Below are 19,311 nucleotides of genomic sequence, written 5' to 3' on the forward strand. Positions count from 1 at the left end.
ATTGATGCTGTTGGTGTTTCCATAGTAACTATCAGAAAGCTGTTTCTAGTTTTGCCCAGAAGGCTAGAAATGTTTCGAGAGTTTCTAGGTCTTGAAATATCAGTCAAGGGGTTTACCTTTCAAAACCAGAATGAAGCAAGGAGGTAAGAGGTTTTTCTGATGAGGAAAATAAAATAGCAAATGATACTTTGATATCTCATTAGTTGTAGGAATATGTATAAATAACTTTTTAAAAGCTTGTTTTCTTTTTTCTTCTCTCCTTTCTCAACATTTCTCTCTTTCCCTTCCTCCTCCCTCCCTCTTTGTCTTTCTAAATCTTGCTGATAAAGTTCAGAATGGTAGACCACACATTTGAAAGTGGTCAGTCCTAGTGACTGAGGGCATACGCACACCTAACAGCCACCTGTATGAGAAGGAAGTCCATGAAAGCAGTTTTTCTTTGTTTCTTTTTTCTATGCTATATGATTCTCTGCCAAATTTTGACTTTTTAAGATTTTTCTTTTTTACTTTAGTCGTGGCATAAACAAGTGTAAATCAACTGCGCAAATGTTTGTTATAATTTAAGTTTTAGTAGGTGTAGGTTTTATACTGGAGGCCATTTGAAAACTTGTAACACTCATAAAACATTAGCTAGCTGATAATTGTATTGTATTAAAAGAGACAGCAATTTCTTAGTAACCTCTCAAATCCATCTGGCCCAAACACATCACAGCAAGACAAAAGCTCCTGGGTTTTTTTTTGTTTTTTTTTTGTGATTCAGTGTTTATCTTTTTTTCATTTTGACTACTGATGAGTTTTTTCTTGCCTTAGTGAATTAGGAAAATTTTCTTCTCTTTATTACTATTTAAAAAAATGGCTGGAATGTTTCTGATATGTTTGGGATAATTTTCTGAAACCTGATCCACAATAGATTTTTACTATTAGAAATCATTTAGCCTTTTCAGTAGAGAAGGCACTTTTCTTTCAGTATGAATCAAGCTCTGATTTTACTAATGTGCCCATGAGAATATTTTTCTCAGACTGCAGAACAATCATGTAGCAAGCAAAATGTTTACATGCTGTTTAGATTACTTGATGGTGATTGATTAATGTATATTTTATTGGAAAAGACACAAGCTTTATGGAATCACAACTTTAGTGGTATGAATTCTGAAAATGATTATTTGATTATTTACTTACTTAGTTGCTTTATAGGTCTCTATAATTGATGGGTTTCTATCCATATCCCATTCATCAAAAAACTTATTTTGTTTCTGAAAGTGCATTTGAATTGCAGGATGAAAACAAAAAGTTAAAACTGATAAAGTGCCTTTTTTTTAAATTGAAGTATAACTGACACACATTTATTAGTTCTCATACTGCATTTACTTTTTTACATACTTCCATGGGATAGTTTAGAAGTCAGTCAAAAGCTTCATCAGAGTATAGATGAAGTGAGCCTGTGGGCCTGCCCCAGCGCTGGCCTGAGGTTTAACTGAGGGAGTCCATCTCTTTTCACCCAGCGGGGCCACCTCATTTGGCTCTGATGGTTATACTTTGTTCCTTTTGGTGCTGTTAGTTTCTTTTTCTCTTGTCATCTGAAACTAATTTGTGTACTGTACTGCTAACTCACATCTTGAATTAATGTAAGGAAATTTGGGTCATCGGCCCATGGAGTGAAGACCAGGACATTTTGTTACTAATTTGAAGGCCGGGTCCACAGACTTAAAACTCTCCCAGCAGTGATTAAGGCTTTGGTTTTTTCAAGTTAGAAATTCTTCCTAGTATATAACTGCTTTCTCTGACCTTTGGAAATGGATCTGTGGTTCTCTCCTCAGAAACAGGATATTTATGAAATTGGCCGGTATGTTTCTTAGTATAGGCTGGGCCAAAATACTATGGAAAACCCTTTTAGATTTGGAGTAGGGAAGCAAAATAAGAGGAAAAAGTAATAATCTACTTGCCTAGAGTCATGTAAAAACTGAAGACCCTTTGTAATATTCTTTTAAAATAAGGTGTTCTGTAAAAGCTTTGCGGGCATGTTTGGGTGGAATTAAATGCCTTACTAGCAGTGAGGATCTGTTCGTTTTGCTTTTCAGAGTGCCTAGCCCCCTCCCCTGCATTAGTGTAGGAGTCCTTTAGTAATGCTGGGCTTGCTAGCAGGTAATGAAGGTAACAAACGAGTTGCTCTCAGGAGAGAGGGAAGTTAACCACAAGTGCTCACGTCGCACCCCTTCCCTGTCGATCAGAAGAACAGAGCTGACTGGGCATGAAGCACTTGTGGTTTCAGTGTTAGGATGTGTGGTTAGGGGGAGAGGTTGTGAGGGCCTGTGGTTGTCACCAAATTCTTTGAAATGGAAGTATGGGTAAGAATAAAAAGAATAGGGGTGAAACCTTGGAGCTCCACGTGAGAAAAAAGTTCAGAGGATTCGAAAAAAGCATTGTAGTAGAGATCATCTGTTTTCCATTGGTTTATTTGGATTAGTTTTGCAGCATATTTATTCCCTATTTGTAAAGGGAAGTGGTCTAAAGAATGGATTCATTGCAAGAACTCTGTTGTGTGTGAGAGGGATGGTGTGGATGTAGTACAGCCTTGAATAAAATGCATGAGTTCTGTGATAGCTTTGGCCCCGTCAGATACACATCTGTCTCGGGGAGAAGGAACCCAGACTGGGATAATGAGGGTTTTGTCAGGGTGATTTCTCATGAGACTTTCTGACTGAAATGAGAAATAGTTCCAGCCCAGCTATCCAGAGATAACACATCTGGCCTGCTCAGCTTCCCTCCCAGCTGATAATCAGCAAGTGGCCAGGGAAGATGGTACAGAGGCCCCAGAGGCGGCTCCTCTGTATGTGTATATAGTAATCTGGCTTCCCAGCCCAAGGAAGATGTAAGACAGCAAATTCAGGATTTGGTTCTCAGATTTGAGGGGGTGTGGTTTTTGATATGGCCTAATGAGGAGGGGAGAAAAAAACATAGAAATTAAACTCAAAGGAACAGTGAATTTCTCAAATACGTAAGGTCAAAATGCTGCAGTAATTCCCTAGTACATCACTTTGTGACTAAACACAGTATTGTTTAGTAGTGACACAGTAATGACCCTACACCCCTATGAAAAAATTAAGTTATGGCCTGCCTGCTCTATAATGCAGTGGAAAAATGTGTACTTTCCACCCACAGGCATTATAAATAAAATTTTTGATCCTTAAAGTTAACTGTTGGATAGTAAGCTTTCCACATTCATTGCTTCATCCTTTAATTTCATTTTAAAAGTTCCATCAGCTTTCTTAGGCATGTCACATTCTCCAGGTCTCCCCAGAGCAGTGGGGCTGAGGCGTACCTGTTTGAGTTGAGTACATGTGTAATTTTGTGTGGGTTACCAGCCAAAACAGGAGACTAACTTTTGGGGAGCTGTCAAATGATTGATTCATGGCAAGCCTTCCCAAGTCTCTTGGCCCAACTTAACCTTCTTTAACTGTCAACAGTTAGGGGCTGAGTGGTTTTCCCAGTTTACAACCTGATCATTTGACTTCCCATTTGTATTTGGAAAAGTCATTACTCTCCCTCTCAACCTCCTCCATCACTAGAGATTAACCCAAAATATGGTAATAGCCATAGTACATACTTCTTTGTATCCTAAGCTGTGTTTTGCATCTACGGTTTTCATTCTTTTATAATACTTCCTGCCTTTTCTCTTGTCCTTTCTGTAGTCCACGGCACTAAATTCTTCCTGTTCTATGATAATTTAAGGACGGGTTGGCAGGCAGTTGCCTTGTTAAATAGCTGGGCGTTGTTTTGGATAGAGATAATTGATTGCTCTTTCTATATGTCCCTTGCATTCCAGGCAAATAGATGTATCCTATGTATGTACATGGAGTGTAGAAAGGGATATTTAAACATTGTTGGCTGCGTGAATCACCCATCTAGATCAGTCTCTTACCTTGCATTCCAGTCAGGATGAAGTCTAGTTCACCTTTGGTGAAACTCTTAGGGGTTAGAAGGTAGGCCTTGGATTTTAGCAAGATGGTGGCCTACGGAAAGAGGATGAACAACTTCGGCTATGAGAAGTGAGATTCTGTGGCAGGGTTGACTTTTTTCATTCTTCCATTTTTCTCCATGATTAAAAGTGGTCGAATTGAAACACCAGGAGTGTATGATGTTCATACATCACTGTACGCTAAGGAGTGACTGTACATACAGTTGACTTTTTAATGTGCAGTTCCCCCCATCTTCACCTCCCTTGCTCCCCTCCCGTTAATCTGCAGCAACCACAGCACATCTGTGAGGTGGATAATCCATCAGCTAGTAGTAAAAATACAGGATACAGGCATCTTTTTCTGTATAGAATAGCTGCATTACTCAAGTTGCCTTTACAGTTTTCAAAAGTGAATGAAATGATCTCTTTGTGCCAGTGGACTTGGCTTCTTTGGGGTTTTTGCTACTACATACGGGCCCCATGCCATCTCATCCTACACCCGTGAGACGTTTGTGGACCAGGGGTCTGTCCTTTTATCCCACACTTGCAATTGGAGTTTAACTCTACAATTTGGACTTGACACCTGTGCTTAAGAGTGCTACCTAGCCGGGCTGGATTGCTGTTTTGTTGATCCCAAGTCCTGTTTACTACGCCGCCAACCAGAGGTTTCTTAAATTGGGATTGTCAGTGTTAGACATAATGTTGGTGTTGAGACATTCTTTGGCATTAGGGGCGGGCAACCAGGGGTGCCTGAATTTTACACAAGATCACAATTATATCCTCCTGCCATTACCTGTGTGTTCCCCCCACCCCTGCTGACCCTGAAACAACAAAAAATAGAAACAAAATAGCTCTGTCAACTGGATTTGAGTCTCAGACCCCAATATCGAAAACTTCAGTTAGCTGACTTGGACCACATGGAATGGAACTTAAATAGCTTCAGCCCAAAGCAGGTCCTGACTAAGGACCTTCATCCTGCTTCCCCCTCAGCCCCCGAGCCCCTTAAACCTGTGTCATTATTTACTGCTCTGTCCTGATGGAAGGACCTAGAGGCAGGCCCTGGAAAATCAGTTTACTCTTCTGATTTTTTGGGTGAAAAAAGAGAGAGCAGGTTCCACCTTTATGCTTGTCTGAGAGATCACCAGGACCATCCCATATGGGAGAAGACTTCAGTGCTCACTACAGCAGAGGAGAGGGGGGAGGACAGAGTCATATTTCCATAATCTCACCAACAAATGTCTTGTAACTCTTCTTTGGGAAAGAGAGAGGACAAGGTGGATGTGAGCAAAGGAGTACTTGTTTCCCACTTTATCCTCAGACCCCTAATGTAAATTACTGCCCTGTTTATCCAACCTGCAGTGTTGAAGAAATATTAAATAAATCATTACACTTAGGAAATTGACCTGTGTAATATCATGAGCGTGAGGGAAAGTAGCCATTCTTTTCTCATGCGCTATAGGGTTAAGTATATTAGAAGTAAAGTTGAGATGAACATTAGTACCCATTAGTAGTACTGCTCAGAATCAATCAGCGATGTCATGATAGCATCAGTGGAAGTTACCTTCGTTAATTTTATTTTGGAAGACTCTTTCCTACATTAGGATAAACTATTGAGCTTTGGGTTTTGTACTTTTATTTGTTTAGGAACTAAGTAATTGCCTCATAAAACAGCATGATGGTACTGTTAACACTGAATTATAAGACCTGTTATTATAGAATGTACTTCCCTCTTTGGGATAAGACTTCACTGTCTGGTGCTTAAAATAATTAGTTTCTTCAAATGAGGTTATAATGAATAGTGTAAATTTTTACTTATTTACAATGAAAAAGTTTACAATCTCTTGGGCGGCTTTTGATACTTCCAGGGAAGGCGTTTCTTTTGGATGGGATTGGCGGAAGGGAGATATGTTTAATGTTTAGAATGGAGGTTTTTGAGAATGAGAAGAAAGAATTTGTTTCTGTCACACCTGAGACAAATTAGAGATAATTATTGAAGGATCTGCCCCACTGTTTTGCCTGATTTGGGTACTGAGTATTAAAGGATTCATTTACCAAATACTCTTGAATTTGAAATTTTGGGGGACTTTCTCATGAATGAGAAAAAAGTTTAAATGACCCATATGTCAATTTATTTCTGAACTGACTTAAAATAATGTGTGTGTGTGTGTTTATTCTTTGTCCATGCTGTTCAACTTTTTGTGGCAAAAATTTTAGGTGTAAGTGAAGGATCCATATATGCTTCTTAAAGAACAGATTATAACTCTAAATAAGAATTTATTGTTATTTCCCTGATGTTTTATTGAAAAGCTACATATTCGCGGCAAGTACTGTTAAGGAGTAAAAGTGGTTTTGGTGTTGTTTTAAATACTTAAATGAAAATCATTTGTTATGTGGAAACAATGGAATCGGCGTTTCAGCCTTGTTCTGTACAAGGTGTCGTGTACTGTCAGATGCAGGAAAGCTCAAGATATACACAAGTGATAAAGATGTAAATGTGCAACAGGTTAAATTCAATTCAAGGAAATGATGGGAGAGAGATATTTAGAATATGATTAATTACCAAATTAATGGCAAGGTCAGAAATTGCAGCAGTTGCAGTGTAGGTAGTTAACCTTTGTGTATTTGGATTAACTGCTTATGAACAGTATTTGGAGCCTAATAAAAAAGATAAACTGTTCTTATAGGTCATTCTCTTTGGCCTTATTTTCTTTGATTACCTTAAAGATAATGATAGCAAACACTGGCCGCTGACCAGTGTTCGTTTGACACTTTCACCTCCTCAAAATGCCACCTCATTTTATTCTCAGAAGGATTCTTGCAGTTAACGGAGTTACTATTATTCATGCTTTTAAAATTTAACATTTTTAACATAATGAATAATAGTGTAAATATATATTCATATGTTTTTAAAATTTATAAGTAAATGACAGAGCTGAGGCACTGGACATTGAGTTCACTTGGCCACTTGGAGACTCAGGTCTGTGATTTCCTTGCCTTCGCTTCACCCCTTTTAGGGGCCTAACACAATAACACAAATGGAAGAATTTGAGTTTCAGCTGACCTCATGACAGTGCACTTAAATTGGTGACTTGTTACAGGTGAATTTTGGGGGTTCTGAGTCCTTTTTAAAAAATGGTGATTTTTCTTTCAGGAAGCCAGTTGAGGGAAATTCTCCATGAATGTACGTCACAATGATGATGACCGACCAGATTCCTCTGGAACTGCCACCGTTGCTGAACGGAGAGGTAGCCATGATGCCTCACTTGGTGAATGGAGATGCAGCTCAGCAGGTCGGTGCAGCAGGAGGGGAATTTAAGTCAGATTGTCTAAGGGGGAAACATAAGCCCAGAAGTTGTTTTATTTTGAGATTCACAGATCTGTGATTTTGAACCTTGGTAGTTTGCTAGATATAAGGGTTTTCATTGTAGAATAACTGTATAATTTTTAAGACTATCAGAAATTACAGTTTTTGAGAAAGCAGATCTTATCTAATCCAGTTAGTATTCTTAAAACATCAAAAAAAGAAAAAGTCTGGGTTTTCAAGTGAATCATTCTGAAAATATGTACAAGTCTTTGGGGAAAAAACCCACTGTTTGCTCATGTTAGACACTGTGCTTAACTGGCTTGCCTGGTTGGCCAGAGCAGGACGCCCAGAGGGTAGGTTGGGTTTTGATCTCACACAGTGGGTGACCCCCAACAAGATGCACAGGTATGTGTAAACCCCCCCGGCTGCTGGAGCAGTCTTTCCAAGTGTAGGGCCTGCTGCTCAGGAGATGATGGTACTTACTTTCTGTAAACCTCTTTTGTCACTAGTTACTTAACATCACAGAGTAGAAAAGTTATTCCTGAGCTCGTTCCTGTAGCACATGGGAAAAAATTTAAGCGGTAAGTAAGACTTTAAAAATTATTAGAGATGGAAGTATTGTCTCTGATAACATTATTTACATATTTTAATTGACTACTGAAACTGGGTTCCCTCAGTCTTGTACTAAATAAATGTCATTTTAATGAAAAGTAGAATTGGGAACAGTTGCTTGAAAAATATATACCCAAAATATATTAATAATTCAGATGAGTTAATTGGCCACTTACTTGACATTAGTACGTTGCCCTCCAACCCCAGTCATACATTCACATTCTTTGTCCATCACAGTACATTCATACATTGTGTATCCCTCTGTTGGTTCGTACTTTGCAGCTTATATATAATTTATTATTGTTTATAGTTATATATATATTACTTTCTCCTGCATTAGACTGTAAACTTCTTAAGAACAAAGAACATCTAATAGGTGCTTAATAAATATTTATCAGTTGAATAAACTTCCCTTCCTGCCACTGGTACGGATATCCCTTCCTGACTCCTGATTCTCTCTCTTGGCTCATTTCCACCAACCTATCGTAGTGTCTTTTACCTTAAGCACATAAATAACTACACCTCTCACCCACCCAACAAAACCAGACCCCCCTTCCTTGACTCCACATTCCCCTCCTGTTACCACGTCATACTCTGCTCCCCTTCACAGCAGGACTTCTCTAAACAGAGCCTCTGCTTCCTTACCTCCGTTCCTGTCCAGCTCCGGAGGCTCCGCTTGCTTCTTCTCATCTTTGTGTTCCAGTCTGTCGCCAGGTCCGGTCGACCTTCTCTCAGGAACACTGCTGAAACCACGCTTTGCCGCGTCCACTGCATTTCCACAACAGCTCTCCTCAGGGTAGGACAGCCCTTCTCCCTGGTCTCACTGCTCTTACTTTTGCCTCACCAGAGAGCGTTTGCCACACAGCAGTCTGCTCTTCTGGAAACATAAATGCATCGTATCGCTGTCCTGTTGCACCTGAGATAAAAGCCAAGCGTAGTCAGCCGTCCGTGCTTTGTCCTTGCCTCTCGCCATCCTTCTCCCACTCTGCTCCCGCCACTCATGGGAAGGTCTCAGTAGTGCTGTGGCTGGTTTCAAGAGGCGGTGTTGGATCTCCTTTCTTTTCACTGATTAAAAGATTAAAAAGCGCAAGATACTTAAATATGACTAAACTCGGGAAGCTGCTAAAGGGCTCTCAAATGTCATCACCGGATTCCAGTTTACACATGTCCCTAGGAGACCTGGGCCACCCGTCCCTGTTGTGCACCATTCCTGTGTGTTGATGGTTTTTCTCTCATTTCTGTAATTCACTTTGCACAAATTGGCCTTTTGTAGTTTGTAAGCCAACATACAGAGCCCTTAGGATTTTCCAATTTTCTCTTCAGAAGTAAACTGTTTTGTACCCAGAAATGAGCAAAGACTGAAAAGTTGGGACCGCCTGAGAAGGCCACTTGGTATTTTCTACTCTGTGTATCTACCTCAGCTCTTAAGTAGAAGCTGTTTAATAATTTTGGTTAATAAAACCACATTATATGTTCATCCAAGAAGCTTTCTGTAAAGCCAAGAAGTGGGAACATTTCTTAATTAGTCTTTTGTAAACAGTCACAAATATCAAGCTCTCTCAGTTGGGGAGGGCACTGACTCTAGAAAAATGCCATCAGGAGGAAGTGTTCCGGCCTTTCTAATGAGTGAGTGTGTTTGACTGCGCTGGGAGCCTGGACATCCACAGGCTGTGTGAGCCCAGCTGCTGACTGGCAGGGACCCTGAACTTCCCGGAACGGGGCGCAGTTGTTGAGTGGGCAGAGTGTTTGAAACACCCCTCTCAGCAGGAGCGCCCGAGGTTTATCCTGCCTTGGTGCTGCCTCTGTGTCCCTGAGCTCGGTCTATGCAGTGGCCCGTGTGCTGCTGGTTTTCTGTCTCTCTCTGCCCCCCCGAGTCCCCATTCTGTGTCTCCCTCACTCCCTCAAGCCTTCCCTCTTTCCTTTGGGCCCTCACATTTGGCTTTGGCTGAGCTGCGTGTGGTAGAGTCCTTAGGGCCTGTGTGTGGAACCTGGGCTGAGGCACAAGGGGAAGGCAGGCATGAGGAGCAAGCAAATACAGAAATGATGGAGAAATACCAGGGAGGAAGTAGGGGAAGGGGAGAGCCGGTTGTAGGGGGTGGTCACTGAAAAGAATAGGAAACAAAAGTGAGGATCCAAGACAGGACCTGAGAGGCTGGCACGGCATGAGTTCTGAGTGCTTGCCTAGGGCATCTGCCCATGTTGACTGCTTACTCCTAAGAGCACACGCAGTGTGGTGCTCAGGTGGGTTTGTGTGAAAGGATCGGGACATAGGGCACACAACAGAGAAAATTATCTATGCTGATGTTTTCTGAGATTTTATTGTGCTGTCCCTGTGAGGCAGTACTTTTTCATCTTAACAAGGACCGTTCAGAGGCACAGGGCTGACTTCAGTGATGGACATTGCAGGCACTCTCCGACAGACCCCAGGGTGACATTTTAAGGGAGAGGCACCTGCACCTCCCAAATTATACCACTGTAAGGACCCACCCACTGGCCGCTGGCCCTGCCTCTCCATTTCTGTCAGGAGTGTATATGGTGAAGCTTACCTTGTAAGTGTTTACAGTGTTCTTAATACTTTGCAGCTGTGTGGAGGACATTCTAAACATTTCTTTATATGCAAAAGAACCACCACAGTTATGAGAAAGCTCTTCAGTCCCCACAGCCCTCCTCCTCCTGATTTCTGTCCTGATGGTTTCTGGATTTAATTAAGACGAGTCCTTGGCAAGATTCTCTGCTCTGTGCTGGCTCTCTAAAAAAGAGATGCTGTTAATTTTCATTATCTGAAGTCATGTTAAGTTGGAAACCATGTTTTGTCATTTTATGTAGGTAGCAGGAAAAGGATGATTCTATTCTTAAAATGAAAAGCCATTCTCATTATGAGTGATGATTTCAGAAAGTATTTATCAACTAAGAGATGAACAAGAACAACAATAATAAATACCCAAGACGGACAGGAGGAACTTCGCGGATTTCCTTATTTAAGAGATTTATTGAGATACAATCCACAGCCTATGTAATTTACTTATTTAAAGTGTACAATTTGACAGAATTGATTATATTCACCGAATTGTGCAACCACAACTACAGTTAGTTTTAGAACATTTTATCACCCTAAAAGGAAGCCCGCTAGCAGTCCCTCTCTGTTCCCTTCTCTCCCCAGTTTCCAGGCAACCACTAAATCTACTTTCTATCTCTGTAGATAATTTGCCCATTCTGGATATTTTATATAAATGAAATCATACCATTTGTGGTCTTTTATGTCTGACTTCTTTGACTGAGCGTAATGCTTTTAAGGCTCAACCATGTTGTCGTGTGTATCAGTACAGGCGTAACTGAGATACTGCAGGTTCAGTTCCAGACCACCGCAACGAAGTGGGGGTCACCATAAAGTGAGTCACATGAAGGTTTTGGTTTCTCAGTGCATGTAAAAGTTCTGTTCACACTATACTGTAGTCTTGTAAGTGTACAATATCATGTCTAAAAAAACACTGTACATACCTTAATTTAAAAATACTTCATTATTAAAAAAATACTAACCATCATCTGAGCCTTCAGTGAGTTGCAGTCTTTTTGCAGTAGTAGCATTAAAGCTCACTAATCACAGATCACCATAACAAATATAATACTAATGAAAAAGTTTGCAGTATTACAAGAATTACCAAAATGTGACACAGAGACACGAAGTGAGCAAATACTATTGGAAAAATGGCGCTGATAGACTTGCTTCACATGGGATTGCCGCATTAAACTTCCAATTTGTAAAAACCACAATATCTGTGAAGTGCAACAGAGCAAAAGCTCGATAAAGTGAGGTATACCTGAACTTTTAACCTTTTTTATTGCTAAATAATACTCTGTTGTATGGCTAATACCACATTTTATTTATCAATTAGTCAGTTGATGGACATTTGGATTATTTCCACTCTTTTTGGCCTTTATGAACATTTGTGTGCAAATTTATTTCTGGATGTATGTTTTCATTTCTTTTGGGTATATACCTAGGGGTGAAATTAAACAGCTTTATTTTTAACTATTGTTTTCTAAATAAAGTAGCTCTGTGTCTCCCAGTATAATTCTACCTCTGAGTAGATCAACACAGCTAAATAAAGTTTGCTCCCTTTAACATGCCTAACTGCATACTATTCTTAAAGTATAAAAGTCAGGTTTCCACCTGAACTTTTGTGTGTGGCTATATGAATTACAGTGAAGCCCATCAGTGATCAAAATTTTAGTGTTTCATATGTTACATTTCAGAACCTAATGTTCTGAAACATTTTCAGAACCTAGTGGTGTATTAATTTAACTCTATTAAGGACTTTTGGTACACCATAGAGATTTTAAGAAGTAGCAACTAGTTTTTCACATGAAAGAGTAAACATCAGCCTCATTTCCAACTTGTTATGTTGGTTTAATATTTTAATAATCTCTGAAGAATTACAGCAGCTGCCACTTAAATAAACCATTAGGTTAAGAACAGAGTGTTAACATTGAATTTACTGATTTTCTTATTTAATACGTGACAGTTATCACCTCCATGACGGTGGTATGCCACTTTATATTCTTAGTGAATGTAAAGGGAATCAGTGGGGTGGGGATAGGTTTAGACGCCTCTTGTCCTGACTAAACACAGCGCCTAGCAAATATTTTGTCATTTTTACTTACATCTTGCTTTTCCTTTTTCTTTTAAGCTCCCAGAATATTAAATTTTAATGAGTGTTCTTAATGTCTCTTCCTCAGGAAGTAGATCTCCTTAAATGTAAACAGAAAACTTGTCCTTCCCGCCAGCTTGGTATAGCATGTTAACAAGCGTGCCCTGGTAGACAGGAGGTTAGAGCTGCCTCAGTCGTATCCACTTGTCTTGACTTCTGCCTGTTTCTGTTGATCAGCGTTTAGCATATCATTTTCTTGGGAGTGAGTTTTCTTTTCCCTCTTGTTTCTTCTTTTTGAAAGCCTTTGTTTCCCCTAGACAGACTACACAGCCAGAGTTTTCCTGGAGCATTCTTTTGAGTACACACTTCCAGACAGCACATTAAACATATTAAAACTTTCCACGTTCAGATGGTGCTCGTCACTGGCATGTCTTTTACATCAAATGTGCTTCTCCTCCTAATCCTGTGACCTTTTCTGTTCTGGTTGATATCTTCCTAATAACTTTTCCCTGGCGGCTCTCTTCTTGCATTCAGTAGTTCAAATCCTCTCACCACCCAGGTTTACTCTTCAAACATACTGATGGCCATGGTGTCAGGGGGACCCAGGAAGCGTTTTACAATCAGTATAATGTAGAAAAAGGAATAAACAGCTTTTGGGACGCTTGCCCAGGAAAAAGAAGGATATTCAAATGAGAGTGGGACCGGCAGTTAAAACAGAAGCTGCAGCTATTACTGCTGAGTAACTTTGCCCAACAGCTCCTTTTATGATAGAATCCTGTTTAGAGGCTGGGGCTTGAGCTTGACAGTAAAAGAAGTTCGGCTGGTCAAATGTTGGGTTTGGGAAACCAAACATGGGGAAGCTCAGTTTTGGGTCAGACTCTTCAGCTTCCGGATATATGAGAAATGTGTGACTTGTGCAGATGCTTAAAGAAAACTGTTACTGCAAACTGCCGTCCACGTTCTCTTCTGCTCAAACTTGTGAAGGCCTCTGGTGTCAAGATATTGTCAGCCTCTCTTCTTTGAGATTTGGGGTGGAAAGGAGGAGTGAGTGAGTATGACTTCTGACTGAATCAAGGAGTGACTGAATACTAGATTTGTTCATTTTAATAAGCATTTGTCAAATGTCTTCTGTGCCAGGACTGTATTAGGTGCTGGCGACCCAGAGATGAATAAGACACTGTTTTTGCCCTAAAGGAATGAGCTGTCTAGTTGGGAAGCAAAGTCTGGTTTAAAAAAAAAAAAAAGGAAAAAAGGGCTGTATTTACACGTGCGTAGGACCATGGGGGAGTGCTTGGATGGCAGAAGGTATCAGTGCCTTGGGAGCACGGAGAAGGGGCAGGTCAGGGAGTGGGGCAGGCAGGCAGGAAGACAGACCAGGCTGGGAACCGTGCCTGTGGAGGCTGAGCCTGCACAGAGATCTCCCTGGAAGTGAGTGAGGACTGCTGCTCAAGCTCTGCATGTCGTGTGCTCAGTTTCCGCTTTATGAGGTGAGCATAGCTGTACGAATGAGACAGTCAGCGGAGGGCTAACGTCAGCGGAGCCCCGAGCAAACCGTATCTGTGCATTCTACCATCTCTTTCCTGGAACTGAATATTCAGTATTCTTGCTAGTGAATCTGTTTGTCCTCTGATGCATCCAGTCTGGCGATCCACCCCTGGCTTCTTGATGTCTATTCCTCAGGATTACCGACGCCACAGAAGTGCAGACCACGAGCACCCTTTAATGGGGGCTGCTTTCCAGCAGCACAGGCAGCCACGCCCATTTCTGAAGGCTTCCTTTTAACTGTAAAAAATGGTGTGAACTTATCCAGGTCTGTGGTCTGATTTTACAATCCTCTCTGTCTTAGGTTTGCCAATTCCGCTCACTACAAAGGCTTCCGAAAAGGCATAGCCTGTGCATAATCTCTGTCTCATAAAGGAAAATGTTGATGCCATATTATCAGAGGGTGGTGCTCGATGTGGCACCCATAATAATTATGACATATGACATATAATTATGACAGCTCTGAGCTGTCTGGGTTGAGAGACACTTCAGAATTTAATTAGCCAAAGGCAATAATAATATGATACAAGATGTAGCCAGTATCCTTCAAACGGTAGAAACAGAACTGCCTTCAAAAAGGAGAGGATTAAGGAAAAACACTGGCGTGGCAAGGTTGCACTGCAAAATAACAGCAATTTGAAACTCTACAGTAGTTTTAACATTATGATTGTTTTCAACTTATTGCAGTGTTTGACTGTCTGGTTGCACTGTAAGCTCCAGGAGAGCAGGGGCTGTGTGTCTGTTCACGCTGTGCCTGGTGTCTGAGGTAGCATTCACTAAGTCCTTCAGAACGGATGAAGGATGAGTGAAATGAATGAAATGAAATTTATTCATCTAAACCGGGGTTAGAAAACTGGCTACCTGTTCCAATTGTCATACAGGCATCTTTTTTTTTTTTTAAATCTTCATAGTTGACAAAAAAAATAATTAGGTGTCTATATTTAGAAATGGGAAGATTTACACAATATTCTGGATCTCTTAGTTTATACTGAAACCTAGAAGATCCAATAACCGGGCTAGTCATCCCACTGGGCAACTATTGGCCGGCAAAAAGTAGCAGCCACCATCTTTAGATGGGGGTTGTCGTCCTCAGGCCCCACTCTGTCCCCTTCACGTGGTTTTCCAAACACTCCTGGGTTCTGTGGTTATCTGAATTTGGAATCTGAGAATTGCTAATTTTTTTACCTTTGAAATTGCATCTTGTGCTCAGGCATGTAGGGTTTTAAATATAGCAAAAATGTTTAAGATTTTTCAGACATGCTCATTGTGTATCATACCATTGATGTTTTCTACTTTATGACTTGTAAAGTGAACTAGTGTGGGCTCTGGTTCATGTGACTTTGTAGAAGGGTTTCAATTATGTCTTACAACTTAGGACCCATGTATTCTTCTTTCTTATTTTTTAAAAGTTTTTCTTCTCTTTTTTTAATGAAAGTACTGTCACCCCCAAACTTCCCGTTGTTGTTGTTTTTAATGGCAGTATTGAGGACTGAACCCAGGACCTCATGCATGTTAAGCACATGCTCTACCACTGAGCTATACCAGCCCCTCCCCGGGACCCATGTATTCTTTTTTTTGGGGTCTCTGCTTTTCAGTGAACACTATTTGAGTCCCCAGTCAGTGCCACACTGAGCACTCACCAAAGCAGACGAAAGGCAGAAGAAACGACCAGGGGCCTTGGTTTTACTGTTTACAGACTTGTTGGGGGACATTAAACTCAGATGCAAAGTGTCAGCGTTCCAAGGGGAAGAGATGTCAATACTTGTGTTTACAATCTTTTTTACAGTCTCCAAGAATTGAGTCTTCCTAAAGTACTTAAATGAAATAGAATTTTTTAAAAGTAAATGTTACCTAGTATTGTCTAGATGAGGCATTTTTATTTAAATCAGTTTATACTATACTGACTTTCTCTTTAAACTCGATAGGTTTCCAACCTCTAACTTCTATTCTTTTTTTGGGAAATGTGTATTTGTCATGTTGAATGAGATGTGAAAGCCATTGATGTATCTTACAATGCAGTAAAAATAATACGTGTATGCACATGCGTGTGCACACATGCACACACACAAAGAAAAGATGGAACAGTTCTCAACCCAGAACGTGTTAAGACATATGTTTGCACATAATCATTTTCTTATTGACAGACTCTTCTTTTTTTGTCCAAATGACTGACTTAAAAGTATGACTATATAGAAACTACATGTTACACTCCGAACAAGACAATAGTGAGCAAACTGCATGAAATTAGTAATGTCAGTGTCCTAGTTCCAAATTCAGGTGCAGAAAGTAAACAAACAGCCTGCTGAGGAGCCTGTTGCTGAAGCAGCAGAGTAGTGTGTCTAGGTACTCTGGGATGTGGGTGCCTTCAGAATACATTCGCTTTCCTGTTTGAATTGGGATTGGCCAGAACGAGATGCCACTTAGTACGCTTCCGGCCAGCTCTGCTGTTGTGGTAAATGGAAGCTGAGCTGTGGTGGGCCTCCAGAAGGAACGGAATTCACGTGCTCCCTCAGCCTTCATGCCTGCGTTGGTATTGCTTCTCAGCCCCGGGACTTTTTCGTTAACAGGCGGTCATCATATAGATGACTGCTGAGCGGAAATGTGTTCTATGTGCAGCAGGTATGTTTGGCACAACCATGAGCTAGAATCCACTGACCAGGATCCATTCATTATTGCCCATTTCTTGCTCCTTGCAGTATAGTAGATTGCACTTGGATAAAATGGACAGTCTACACCTAGAAGATTACTTTGCCAAGGGTTTCTGATTCCCTATAATTAGGCAACTAGTTAGGCAGAGCAGAGCTGGAGGCACCTAGTCTGGCTTGGGGGACAAGTTGACTGGAGAGTATTCGTATCAGTAAACCTGTCATTAGGGTTCCAGTCCTACTACAGTTGACCCTTGAACAACGTGGATTTGAATTGCGTGGGTCCACTTATACACTTATTTATATTTTTCAATAGTAAATACTACAGATCTGTACCATCTGCAATTGGCTGAATCTACAGATGTGCAACCTATGGCCCACTTACATGGAGTGCCAACTCTAAGTTATACACGGATTTCTGACTGCATGGAGGATTGATGCCCCTAACCTTTGCGTTTTCCAAGGGTCAATTGTATTTTTTAAAAATGGAAATGAATTCTTGTGAGCCAAGCCTAGATTTGTAGAGAAATGGACTTGTGTTGTTACCCAGTTGTGCTGCATGACTTTTCGTTTTTAGAAGGGGTCTTTAAAATGTTCTTGTGTTTTCCATGTAGATTGAAAAATTCAGCACTGAAACGTGTTACTTGTATAGAAGTTTCTTCTGCCTCTACACATGTTGGAATGTTGGGTTGTCATTCTGGTTTATGGGGGAATCCATGACACGCCGAAGCCCGTGTTTGGATTAGTGATGTTGTTTGGTAGCTCAGCTGGCCAGAGCTATGCAGCTCATTTATATCTTTTCTGATTTGTTTCACATTGACAATGCATCTATTTAAAACTCATCTTAATTCTCATCACCTTGTATAAAGCATGTATAAAGCATCTTTATAGAGTGACTGTTTCTTTATAATTTATTCTGTGACTTTAGTCATTACCGAAAATAAGTGCATTATAAAATATGAATTACAAAGAAATCCCTATTTTTCTTACAAGGTTTGTGGTGGGAAATCAGGCCTTAGGCTTGCATATACCCTGTCTGTGGATAATATCTGTTCTAGAGAGCCAGGGAATCAAGTGAGGGTGGAGCTGGGTCATAGAGGACATTATCCTTTAGTAGATGAGTGTTCACATCCCGTTTGCTTATCAGACTGTTTTCCCGTTTTCTTAGTTTTAAGTGGTTTACTCAGGGTCAGACACTGAGAATCTTCTCATTTTCTATTGACTGCCTCTCCATATACCACATTGCTTAAAACTGCCTTGGAACTGTGAAGAGCTTCCATTAGGGAGACTTGAAGCTAGGCATCACACCAGGTATGTGCTCCTTTTTTGGAGGGAGGCACTGGCTCATTTTCTGGCAATTATTCTAGAATCATGGGGGGAATGTAAGCTAAAAGATTCTGTAAGAGTCCAGAGATTTCAGTGCCTTAATAATGTAAAAGATATATTAAAGTTCAGATTTTTGACATTGAAAGAATGCCAAATATCTAACTAAAGCTTGGCATTTACCTTAAACTTAAATGTTAACTTTGCAAGCTTCCTGATCACCAGAAGGCTTTTAGTCTCAATTTTTGTTTCAACCTTTAGTTGAGTAGTTACTTGTTAAATTGTTGGAAAGAATGGATTTTATTGGAGATTTTGGTTTCTTTGTTCCCTGTCTGATGGAGGAAACGAATAATAACTATTTGAGTGCTTATGATGGGCTGAGAATAGTGCTCTGCACATGATTCCATCCAGTGAACATACACCGAATAAGGTGGCGATCGTTTTTATAGGCAGAACCAGAGGTGAGAAAGGTTAAGTACTTTGTAGCTGGCAAATCATGGGACTAGGTTTCAAATCTATTTATATCCTACCTTCCAGGAAGGGTGGAGTAGCTTGGGTTAGACACATCTCCCATGTCTTGTTCAGGTAAACAGTTGGGGAGAGACAAGGGACTGGGTTCTGCACGGTAGAAAATTTTAAAGCTTACAAAAAAGAGTATTCCTGTTGTCACCTTATATGATCTTAACATCAACTCTGGAAGATGGCATGATTCTGGCTCTGGAGCGTCTGAGAATTGCGGACCAAGCAGTGGGAGTTTCCACAGCCTGGAGGCATTGGCTGAGTTTGGAGGAGGAGTTGGGGGTGAAGTCATTTTAGGCCTAGGTCATCAGAGCTGCTCCCTTCTTTCTTTCCTTAGGTAATGGTTCTCTCCCTGAGATTAGCTGTAGCAGGCAGTTCTCTCTAGGGTCAGCAGCTGCTGGGAGACGATGGTGACCAGAGAAGGGCAGCCGGGGTTCCTCGTCCCTGGGAGTCTCACTCTGGGAGCCAGGAGAGGGCTTTTGTCTTCCTTCTTTTGCTCCCAAACCCTGTCTTTCATTTCCATTGAAAAATTGCATCACCCAGAGGCACAGTTTTTGTGTCTTAATAAGTCGAAAAACTTGTTGTAAGACTTGAACCTATTAGATTATCTTTTTAAATTCTGAATTTTTAATTATTTCTCTTAAGTGATGCCAGTATAAAAAAAAATCTAAGTTTATCCTTCAAAGAGAAAGAAAATGGCCACTTTACTCCATGAGCATTTCTGAAGCATCTCACCTCCGCTCACTCCTGTCTTAGGGGAGA

General features: G+C 40.7%; 1 protein-coding gene across 3 annotated transcripts in view; it reads left to right on the top strand.

The window, feature by feature from the left end:
* The window catches only part of FNDC3B (fibronectin type III domain containing 3B), a 311,856-nt gene that overhangs the window by 57,800 nt on the left and 234,745 nt on the right, over positions 1 to 19,311 (top strand). For all 3 annotated transcript variants that reach the window (XM_072960949.1, XM_072960966.1, XM_072960956.1), the window contains exon 2: positions 7,107 to 7,245. In XM_072960949.1, the coding sequence (XP_072817050.1) occupies positions 7,135 to 7,245 (111 nt within the window). In that variant the 5' untranslated portion in view covers positions 7,107 to 7,134. The remainder of the gene's footprint in view (positions 1 to 7,106; positions 7,246 to 19,311) is intronic.

Source organism: Vicugna pacos, chromosome 1, assembly GCF_048564905.1.
Source record: "Vicugna pacos chromosome 1, VicPac4, whole genome shotgun sequence".
NCBI lineage: Eukaryota > Metazoa > Chordata > Mammalia > Artiodactyla > Camelidae > Vicugna > Vicugna pacos.